The following is a 12,048-nucleotide window of genomic DNA, read 5'->3' on the forward strand; positions in this document are numbered from 1 at the left end:
GGGGGGGCCAGTTGGCATGACTGGTTCCCTTTGTTATCTCAAATGATTTCTAAATGGGGTACACCTGACGTTGTAATTCTCCACTTAGGGGGTAATGATATTGGTAAGGAGAAATCTATTGAACTTATTCGTTATATAAGGCGGGACTTAGCACAAATGCATTTCTTTTTTCCTGGGGTTGTTTTTCTATGGTCTGAGATTGTGGCACGGATTGTTTGGCTACAGTCTCCCACCACAAAACCTTTAGAAAAGTGTCGTAAGAAAATTAATAATGCTGTTTCTAAATTTACTGCAAAGTTAAAACTACTCACATATAGACACACAGACCTGGAGCGGGGTGGTAATGGCCTTTACCTAAATGACGGTGTTCATTTATCTGACATAGGTTTAGATATTTTCAATTTGGGGTTACAGAATGCAATTGAGTTAGCCATATTAAAATGGAAGGGTGCCAAAGCAAATCGCTAGGGCGATGCTTTGGCGTGGAGGTGTTTATGTTGGTCTAAAATTAATGGGAGAGTTGAAACAAATTTGATATGCTCCTGGCCTGGCATTAAGGCGGAGGCAAAAGATTTAAAATAAGGCAGCTGGAAGAGTTATTATTCTGGCGTGCTTGGTTCATTTTGTGTTTATTTTGGTGAGATTTAATAAATAAGCTGCGGCCATTATATTCCACCCAGCTCTGGTCTCCGAGTGGTTCTTTATTATTTTAAGTAAACAATATTACATCCAGCGTACAAGTCCCATGCAGTGTAACAGTGTTTAGAACCCAAAATGCCTTACATATTGGCCCAGATTAGCTTTTCAAAGATTTTTAATTATTTTTTGCATTTGCTATGATGCAATATTGCAATTATAGGGGTCACTTATGACAGGTGCAGTGTGCAAAGAGCAATATCAGCACCACTTCCATGTATATTTACAATTATATTTATTGCACATCATTACAAAAATCACTGCACCTATTTTGTGACATAACTGCTCAGTATTGCTCTCTCGGGGGGCTAAAACTGCTAAGTGCTAGTCAAAGGAATTTACTGGTAGATTTCTTCCATATGGTTGTCCAAAGAAAGTGTCAACAGCTAATCTGGGCCAATATGTAAGGCATTTTGGGTTTGTAATATAATCAGCTGACAATTCAGTGCAGAATGGTCATTCACTTGTTGGGTTAATTTTCATAAATACAAAAATTTACATGCCAATTTATTTCCAGATTTTAACACTTGTTGTAACCATATACTCTTGTCTTATGGGCTTATTTCTCAATTTTTGAGTTCGCAAATTCAAATTTGTTTTTCTGAATTGAATAAACTTGCATATCGAATGCTCATTTTCGAATAAAAAACTTGAATACCTTGAATTTTTCGAGTTTTAAGTTGGAAAATATAGCTTGACTTTGCCTAAGAAACCTTCCATTGACTTCTATAAAAACTCGCAAGCTTTTTGATGGCAAATTTTTACATTCGAGTTGTCAAGTTTTTTTGCACAAACTCAAGAACTAGAACATTGATAAATCTCCCCCTTAATGTTTGGTTCTACCTGTAGCAAAGTGCACTTTTGCTTCCCTGACAAGGATAAATTGGTTACTTTATATTCATAACTCATTTCACAAAAGATGAATTTCCGAATGCTAATAATTTTTGACTTGCACACGCTACAATACACAGGCAGAACAAGTCAATTGTCTCTAGAAAAGTTCATGCAGGGTAAATATTGCCAACAGTATGCAGGTTTCAATGTAAGAAGGGACACGTGCGTTGTACAATATAATTGAACACAAGCTCAGGAGTTGTAGCTGAATGTATGCATGAGAATAAAGAAAATCCACTGAACAAATAAACTGTTCAGACTGAATAGCTGGGCCTTAATGGTTCCTAATAAATGCAATAAATACTGAGTGAGAGCTGCTGCGCTTAACATATTACAGGTATGGAACTTGTTATCCAGAATGCTTGGGAGATGGGGTTTTCCGGGTAAGGGGTCTTTTTTGTAATTTTGATTACCATACATAAAGTCTACTAAAAACTCATTTGCCTCCAATAAGTATTAATTATATCTTAGTTCAGGCTTCTTACTAATAAAGAGAAAAAGGAAATTCATTTTAAAATGTAAACTGAGTATATAGGAGATGGCCTTCCCATCTGAATAACGAGTTTCTGGATAGCTGAGCCCATACCTGCATTAATCTTCCCCAAAAGCCTCCTATGCAATTTCAGATTGTAAACATTATATATAAAGAGATTTTTTAAAGAATTAAACAGTCTAATTTTTTTTTTAGATTAGGACAAGTTGAAAAAAGACAAAAAGTAGCAAATTAATTAACAAACTGATGTATGTGGCGTGTATACAAGGAATACTGCAAATACATCACAACTACATTGGTAGATAATTAATAAAGGATTTTATTGTGGCTAATGAATATACAGAATAATTTTATGTATAATTCAATAATGTGCCCCAAATGGTTGTTGCTGAAAGCATCTGTGTTCGTGGTTCCCTGTATAATAGGGCACGTCTGTCTCTATACTGCTCTACCTGTATCTGTGTCACATACATAGTTACATAGGATTGAAAACAGACCAGAGTCCATCAAGTTCAACCCTTCCAAGTAAACCCAGCACACACAAACCTATACTGACCTATCTATACACTCACATACATAAACCATATATACCAACATCAATACTAACTGTAGATTTTAGTATCACAATAGCCTTGGATACTATGCTTGTTCAAGAACTCATCCAAGTCCCTCTTAAAGGCATTAACAGAATCTGCCATCACAACATTACTAGGAAGGGCATTTTAAAGGGCATGCTGCTTCAAATGTTTACATATTGTGCAGTTGTGTTGGAATCTGATGTTGCGCAGGAGTCAGGGAAAAAAAGCTTGGCTCATGTACAATAGAAAGGAGCCACAAGGGAAAATGACGAATGCAAATGTAAAATGGCGGCCACAATCAAAAGCTAAGTGCTCCAATTTGAACATGAATTACAAAGCGTGCTAAGAGCAGAAAAAACATAGTGGTTCAATTGGCAGTTCTTTGATTAAATGATAGTTGTTCTTACACAGTTACACCTTTACTTCTCCTTTAAGAGGTTTCAAACTATTGGGTAGACTGTAATGAACACCCCCCAGTTTGCTTCTTGTCTAGCAACCCACAGCAACCAATCATTAGTTAGCATTTACTGGTTAAAGACCATCAATAGCTTTTTACATATCTTTAGGGTAAAACACAGTTGTTTGCAACAGATTAAAAATCAAGTTCAAGGGGCAGAGAATCTCTCACACACACGCACATTTGCTGTTAGTACATATTTGCCATGTGCTTTTTAATGCTATAAACACACTGTACAAATCACAATGGCTGCAATCTAAATAGCAGAACAGAATGTATAAAACTAGATTAATCATGCTAAAAGTAAACTATATCATTTGTTTTATATAGGCTCCACAACTGTCAGGTTTTTTTTCTCTCTCTTTATTTTTTAAAAGAAATCATTCAGACACTCAAGGATAATATAATTCGCTACTGGTCAATAACCATAGCAAGCACTCATCAGGTAGCATTTACTAGTCAGCTAAACGCTATAGGTTACCAGACCTGGGGAAACTGTGCACCTATCATTACCCTGTGCAATTGTTAGCAAGCTTTAGTAACCACCAACAGGAACACAGTGTATAACATGGCACCCTACCTTGTTTGCTGGCAGACATTGCAAATCCATGCTTTCTCTTTCTTTTGGTAAGAGCTGCAGTTTTTACAGATGTTAAACTTGCAGTCTGAACACTGTCTCTTGGAATTGATCAGAAATGTGAAAGGGGAACAGCATCGGATGCAGCAGTGCTCATTAAACTTCTGCTGCTTGGCCAAAATGGAGCATTTGTTGCCTTCTTCATCCAGCTTCTGCTTTAGTTCACTGGCAAGAAAGTAAAATAAATGTGAGAACCTTACCCAAAAAACAAACATAAAAATAGTCATCTAATTTCATACTATACCAGCTATCAAAGAAGCTTTCTTATATTTTTAGTTCACCGTTATCTTGCTGTATGGCATACCCACACTCATCATCTTAATTATAGTCATTAATCTGATAAAATCTATCACATTTTCAAGTTTAATCAGTGAAATGTATACAATTAAAATGTCTGCAATCAACTCTACCTTATAAATATAGAATATAATATTATAAAAGGGTGCAGGTACCTTGGTTCTTAGTGGAAAATAGAATCATTAGATTGCAAAATCCCAAATACATCTCAGATACTTTCTAATAATTAAAAAAAAAAATCTAATATTTTAAATGTACTTATCTGAAAAATAAACCATGATTTGTTTTACAACTAAGAATTGTTCTGGCAGAACAAGAGGATTGTTTTGTCACGCTAGTAAAGAGTTAATCTCAAGCTGCAGGCATACCTTCAGTTGTATCAGTATTGCCCTTAAGTCTCCCCATATTTCACCTGTTCAGATGATCAGAAGCCAAACAGGAAGAAAAAACGCTGAGCCGTGTAAAGAAAGTTCCCATAATGCCTCACTCCTGCACCGAGACTGATACCTGTACATGCTCAGTTTGTAAGACTATGGGGCTGATTTACTAAGACACGATTTCGAATCCGAATTGGAAAAATCCGATTGGAAAAACGAACATTTTGCGACTTTTTCGTATTGATCGGTAAATTTGCGACTTTTTCGTAATGATCGGTAATTTTGCGACTTTTTCGGAGCTTTCGTATTGGTCACGAATATATCGTATAGACGATCCGAAAATCACGAAATATTCGTATCGGACGATCGTAAACGGCGGAAACAGCCTTCCGAAAGTCACGATAATTTCGTATTGACGTTCCGAAAGTCACGAAATATTCGTATCGTACGATCGTACACGGCGGAAACAGCCTTCCGAAAGTCACGATAATTTCGTAACGGCGGTCCGAAAGTCACGAAATATTCGTATCGTACGATCGTACACGGCGGAAACAGCCTTCCGAAAGTCACGATAATTTCGTATCGGCGGTCCGAATGTCACGAAATATTCGTAAATTTAAATGGCTTGCCATTTCTATCAATGGCGGTTTTGTTTAAAATGAAACAGGAAGTTCTCCAGCGACCATTTTAAAGGCATTGGCGCCCTTTTCTTTCTTCACTGCATTATTGGAAAGCAAAGGGAGAGGAGGTACACTGCAGAGCTGCTGAACGAAAAAAATTTTTTTCTGCCATGGCCCACAGCAGGGGTAGGGAGGAGGGGGAGAAGTGGAGGGAATGGTTGGGTGTGGCTGAGGAGGTAGTTGGGGAGGTAGGTGAGGAGGACAGTTGGGAGGAGGAGGGTTTGGGTGGGGGGGCCCAGGACTTGCCTGAGTCAGGCCAAGAGGAGGTGGAGGAGGTGGCTGAAACTCAGGCAAGTCCTGAGCCCCATGGGGAGGAAGGTAGATGGGGGGTAAGGGAAAGGGCACAAGACCCTTGGGAGAGGGAGGGAGAGGAGGCCCAAGAGGCCTGGGTTAGTGCAGGGGGGGGGCAGTCAGAGGAAGGGTGGGTGCAGGGGGGGGCAGGTAGAGGGAGGGGGGGGCAGGTAGAGGGAGGGGGGGGGCAGGTAGAGGGAGGGGGGGGGCAGGTAGTGTGGGGGGGCAGGTAGCGTGGGGGGGGCAGGTAGAGGGAGGGGGGGGGGCAGGTAGTGTGGGGGGGGCAGGTAGAGGGAGGGGGGGGCAGGTAGTGTGGGGGGGGCAGGTAGAGGGAGGGGGGGGGCAGGTAGAGGGAGGGGGGGGGCAGGTAGTGTGGGGGGGGAGGTAGGTAGGGAGGGGGGGGCAGGTAGAGGGAGGGAGGAGGTAGGTAGAGGGAGGGGGGAGGTAGGTAGGGAGGGGGGGGCAGGTAGAGGGAGGGGGGGTTTAGTTAGGGCTGGCCAGGGCAGGGGGGTGGGTATGGAGGAGGAGGAGGGGCAGCAACCCCCTGTGGGAAGGAGGAGCCGCCAGCCAGTGGTGGTGGTGGAGGAGGAGCAGGAGGAGGAGGAGCAGGAGGAAGAGGAGGAGGCGGGGCCCAGCTCCAAAGGCCCCCGTTTTTCCAGTGAGGAAAATTCAGCAATGGTGGAGGAAGTTGTGAGACAATGGGACAGTCTTTTTGGTGCGCAGTCCTGTCAGCTCACTGCTGCCAGAAGAAGGGACCTGTGGCAGCAGGTAGCGGATTGTGTGAGCGCTGTAAGCGGAGTGCACCGTGATCACAACACGGTGTACAAACGCTTCAGCGACCTGAAGAGATGCATAAAGAAGAGGTTCGTGGCCGAGAGAGCACGGGCCCAGAAGGCGGGTGTAGGGCCTCCTACCAACATCTTGTTCAAGCCCTATGAACGCCGCCTTCTGGATCGAGCTGGTGTAGAGGTCTTCGGAGGGCTGCGTGGCGAATATATGGACTCAGATAGGAGACGTAAGTTTGTATATATTTTTTTTTTCCAAAACTACATTAAATAATTAGGACCAATTGAAAAGTTGCTTAGAATAAGCCATTCTATAACATAATAAAAATTTACTTCAAGGTAAACCATAGCTTTAAAGTCCTTGGGGTTTTCCAAAGTCCAAAGCTGGTAAGGTAGAGTTTTGGTCTAGTTTTTGGAGCTTTGACGGCTTTGTAGTTTGGAAACTATTCACATTTGTTTCCACCCTAGTGTGCCTGTCACACTGCATGCTGGGTAATGTAGTTTGTAGCTTTCAGCCTAAACTTGTCTGTTCTACAGCCTGCTCTATAGGGTATGTGATTGTACCGTTACTTTCTACTGGGATGTGGGGGTAGATCTTCAGTTGATCTTTAAGCTATAACTCAGGATATCTTGGGGCTGCTGTGAGAGTTGTAGTTAAACGCACCCATATGTATATCATGTCTGGGGTTAATGCAACATTGTGAATATATTTGCGTAGTGACTTCCCAGCTGGACTGGGCACAGAGGGCAGGGAATTATCAGCCATCCCAGTTACTTGGAGAGGGGCCACACAGGATATTGCTACTGATTATACGCTTTAAAAAGACATGCTTTCCCATATATAGATCTATCTATCCATAGATAGATCTATGTGTCTATCCATAGATAGATCTATGGATAGATAGATAGATAGATAGATAGATAGATCTATGGATAGATAGATAGATCTATGGATAGATAGATAGATCTATGGATAGATAGATAGATCTATGGATAGATAGATAGATCTATCTATGGATAGATAGATCTATGGATAGATAGATAGATAGATATATCTATGGATAGATAGATAGATAGATATATCTATGGATAGATAGATAGATAGATATATCTATAGATAGATGGATATATCTATAGATAGATGGATATATCTATAGATAGATAGATGGATATATCTATAGATAGATAGATAGATATATCTATGGATAGATAGATGGATATATCTATAGATAGATAGATATATCTATGGATAGATAGATATATCTATGGATAGATAGATAGATAGATATATAGATAGATAGATATATCTATGGATGGATGGATAGATAGATATATCTATGGATAGAAAGATAGATACCATCCATACATCTATCTATCCATAGATTTATCTAATATATATATAATTAATATGGGCTTTTTTTTTTCATTGTGCATATTGGGCTATTTTTGGGCTACTTTCAAAGTGGCTTTAGTCTAGTTTTTGGATGCTTTTCAAACTGACTGTTTTTTTAACAAAAAAAAATGCCAAATATTTGTTCATTTGCAGCTTGGGTTCCACATGACAGTCTTAATAGTACCCCAGTTCTCCCACATGCCCCTCAAATACATTCCATGAACTGCAGCTGTTAGGCCTCATTTTAATGATGACAAGTGATTTATCTGTAGTTTTTGAATGGTTTTTGTCTTGTTTTTGAATCTCTGCTAAATCCAGAATGTTTGTGTGGCTTTGTAGTTTGGGGTCAAAACTTGTTGAGCATTTTTTGTTTTTTGCTTTCTGTGAACTTGTAGGTCAAGCGCAGCGCCAAAGGCCCACAGTCCAGGAGAGGCAACAGACCCGGCAGCAGTCGCCGCCAGAGGCAGAGGACCAGCCCCAGGATGTCAGTGGAGCAGATGAACGGGACCCTGGGACGCCAGGTAAATATTATTTGCCTAGTTGTTTCACAAAACTGGCAATTTAGCATTTTCTGCAATGTATTCTTATGTCTATGCACTATTTATATTTTTCAGAACACCAAGCTGGACCTTCCCGCCAGTCCTTGTCCCCGCCACCTGTGTCACCCCCCAGGCGTAAGTAACTTCTCTTGCACTTGCACCCTCTGGTATTGGCAAAATATTACAAAAAGCTGAGTGTTTAGTGCCAGGGCTAGCAGTGGCAGCTTTGAGGGCTTCATAGACATAGCTGATTAAGTGAAGAGTTGCAGAGGTGGTAATGGGGTGTTATGGTTCTGACAAGGCCAGGGCCTTGGCTTGTATTGCCCCCAGTTTGTGATTCTTAAAGGCGTCTATAACCCCTATATTGTTTCCCCCACTGAAGGTGTGGGTCAATAGAGCTAATAGAGCCCACACTGTGGTTGTGTCCCCCCAAAAATTTGAACCCTAAAAATCCCCCCGCCAACACTGGCCTACCCTCCTGGTGCGGGTGGCCTTGCTGCTGGCCACACATGTGCATAGTAAGCTAACTCCTCACTCAATTACTATGCAGCTGACGTAAGTGCGGTGAATGTAAATCAGCCTCCAAAAGCTCACACACATGCTCATAATGAGCAGCCAATTGTGGCACACACACGCGCATAATGAGCAGGCAGTTGTGAGGCAAAACTCACTCATTACACATGCTTGTGACTGCAGATTGTGCAGCTGGCCTAGTGCTTTCTTTTCATCTACCTGGAGTGTGCCTCTATTAACCTGACCCAGTGGTGGGGGGTGCCAGGTGCCCTTTAAAAGGGAACTGTCATAAGAAATAACTTCTTATTTTTGTGTTTATAGTATGTATAGAAAATCGGCACTGTGAAAATGATTACCTTTTCAATGTCATTATTAAGAAAATTTAATTTTTACTGATGGGGTCAGTGACATCCATTTAAAAACTGCAAAGAGTTTGTAAAAGCAGGAAAATGAAGTCCAACAAATAAATATGACCAATTGAAATATTGGTGATAATTGTCCATTCTGTAACATGGTAAAATTTCGCTTAAAGGTGAGCCCACCCCTTTTACAGACATGCCAGTCTGACTTCTCTAACTCAGCCCAGGGGGCAGCTGTGGGTCTTCAGATGACATAGTAGATAGTAAGGCACGCCCACTCTTCTCAATCCTGAATGCAGTTTGAAAAGAATATTTGATAACCATGCTTTTTTGGAGTACATGTAGGATAATGGTTTGTAATTATTGCGGTTATTGCAGTAGCCGTTGTTTTGGATCCACATAAATTTCACCAATAAAGGTCACTTTTTAATGCGATAATAACTGGATATAATTGGACCCCTTTAAGGGGCAAATGTTTCAAAATGTGAGCCTACAACTTCATACATAAAAACTCAGTCATGTTCTATTCATTCCTATGGTCATTTTGTAAGCATAAGGGTGAGTTATTGCTAACTAACCTTTTTTTTTTTTTTAGAATAAACAATATGGGTTTTTTTTCTGTATTAAGTTCTAAACTCACATTTGTATCAATCTGCACCATGTTCTTGAAAATGCTCTTCTCTGAATAAAGTTTTTTCAATTCAAATACATGATTTACTTATTTGTTTATACTCTTATCCTAGATGCTGCTGCGAATGTTGCTGCTGCCGGGGGGAGTGGCCAGGAACCAGGACAAGGACTGGAACGTCCATCTGCGGAAGGTTCAGTGAGGAGACCGCGGGCGTCCCAGGTTGTGGTAGCCGCCCTCGGGCCTGCTCTCGGCAACCAACGCAGCTACTTTCTCTCCCAAAGGCGGCTGTTGGCTCGCCAGATCGGCGAACAGGCCGCCTTGAGGCGAGAAGTGGCTGCGTTGAGGGTCGAGCTGGAGACCCAACGCCGAGAGCGGGCAGCACAGCACGAGGAGCGGCTAAGAAGCGAAGAGCTGTCCCGGAATGCTCTGCTGGCACTTTTGGGGCATGTACTACATGCGCCTGCCTCTGCCTCTGCCGGGTCTGCTGAAGGGTCACTGCCTGGGCCCTCTTTTGCGCCTCAACCACCACCTCCAAGTCCTCCACCTAGGGCAAGGGGGCGTGGGAGAGGCCGCAGAAGAGGGTCTGACCCTGACTGTGGGCCTTTAAAAAAGCGCAAGTAGGTCTCCTATCTGAGTCCCTACTTTCGCCTTGCAGCCTTTTTTGAGACAGACCTCTACACCAACTTGCTCTCTGGCCATGAACTTTTTTATGCATCTCTTCAGGACTCACACTATCCGCTACATGAGCTGACAGGACTAAGCACCAAACAAGTAGTCCCATTGTTCTCCATCTTCCTCCACCAAAGCTGAATTTTCCTCACTGAGGGGCACCAAAAAAAATATCTGGTGGTGCCCTCCCCAATACCATCTGGGAAGCACTTATAACATCAAAGTGCATTTCCTCTAACATGAATATGGGCCATTTCCCCAAATACAAATGTGGTCATGCCTGTGAATTCTAACATCCTTAAAAAAAAAAAAGTGTTGAACCGACATACCAAAGAAACGTGCCTCCTGACTAAAAAGGGGTCTCTCTTTAAGCTCCTTATTCTCTGCTGTGCAGTCTAAAGTGCAGTAGAAACAACTATATGGGTTTCAGGTTGTGTATGTCTCCTGCTGGTATAGTGTTCCCAGAAGCCAGCTTTCCAAGTCCTCCTTTCCCTTTGCTTTCCAAAATGCAAGTCACTAATGCCTACAAGGGTAATTGAATGTTGTACTACTATGCACTAATGCTGCGTGGCTGTCAAAAGCCAAAGTCAAGAGAGCAGCCTGGTAAATGTTCTCCTCCTCCTTTTGTAATATATTGTTTAAAGGGCAGCTTTCAAAGTCCTCCTCTCCCTTTGCTTTCCAAAATGCAAGTCACTAATGCCTACAAGGGTAATTGAATGTTGTACTACTATGCACTAATGCTGCGTGGCTGTCAAAAGCCAAAGTCAAGAGAGCAGCCTGGTAAATGTTCTCCTCCTCCTCCTCCTCCTCCTTTTGTAATATATTGTTTAAAGGGCAGCTTTCCAAGTCCTCCTCTCCCTTTGCTTTCCAAAATGCAAGTCACTAATGCCTACAAGGGTAATTGAATGTTGTACTACTATGCACTAATGCTGCGTGGCTGTCAAAAGCCAAAGTCAAGAGAGCAGCCTGGTAAATGTTCTCCTCCTCCTCCTTTTGTAATATATTGTTTAAAGGGCAGCTTTCCAAGTCCTCCTCTCCCTTTGCTTTCCAAAATGCAAGTCACTAATGCCTACAAGGGTAATTGAATGTTGTACTACTATGCACTAATGCTGCGTGGCTGTCAAAAGCCAAAGTCAAGAGAGCAGCCTGGTAAATGTTCTCCTCCTCCTCCTCCTTTTGTAATATATTGTTTAAAGGGCAGCTTTCCAAGTCCTCCTCTCCCTTTGCTTTCCAAAATGCAAGTCACTAATGCCTACAAGGGTAATTGAATGTTGTACTACTATGCACTAATGCTGCGTGGCTGTCAAAAGCCAAAGTCAAGAGAGCAGCCTGGTAAATGTTCTCCTCTTCCTTTTGTAATATATTGTTTAAAGGGCAGCTTTCCAAGTCCTCCTCTCCCTTTGCTTTCCAAAATGCAAGTCACTAATGCCTACAAGGGTAATTGAATGTTGTACTACTATGCACTAATGCTGCGTGGCTGTCAAAAGCCAAAGTCAAGAGAGCAGCCTGGTAAATGTTCTCCTCCTCCTCCTCCTCCTTTTGTAATATATTGTTTAAAGGGCAGCTTTCCAAGTCCTCCTCTCCCTTTGCTTTCCAAAATGCAAGTCACTAATGCCTACAAGGGTAATTGAATGTTGTACTACTATGCACTAATGCTGCGTGGCTGTCAAAAGCCAAAGTCAAGAGAGCAGCCTGGTAAATGTTCTCCTCCTCCTCCTCCTCCTTTTGTAATATATTGTTTAAAGGGCAGCTTTCAAAG

General features: G+C 41.9%; 1 protein-coding gene across 2 annotated transcripts in view; it reads right to left on the minus strand.

Moving 5' to 3' along the window:
• Window positions 1-12,048, minus strand: part of myrip (myosin VIIA and Rab interacting protein) — a 185,788-nt gene that overhangs the window by 108,250 nt on the left and 65,490 nt on the right. For both annotated transcript variants that reach the window (XM_031904076.1, XM_002938306.5), the window contains exon 3: window positions 3,699-3,920. In XM_031904076.1, coding sequence (XP_031759936.1) covers window positions 3,699-3,920 — 222 coding nt within the window. The remainder of the gene's footprint in view (window positions 1-3,698; window positions 3,921-12,048) is intronic.

This window comes from Xenopus tropicalis, chromosome 6 (assembly GCF_000004195.4).
Source record: "Xenopus tropicalis strain Nigerian chromosome 6, UCB_Xtro_10.0, whole genome shotgun sequence".
Classification (NCBI taxonomy): Eukaryota; Metazoa; Chordata; class Amphibia; order Anura; family Pipidae; genus Xenopus; species Xenopus tropicalis.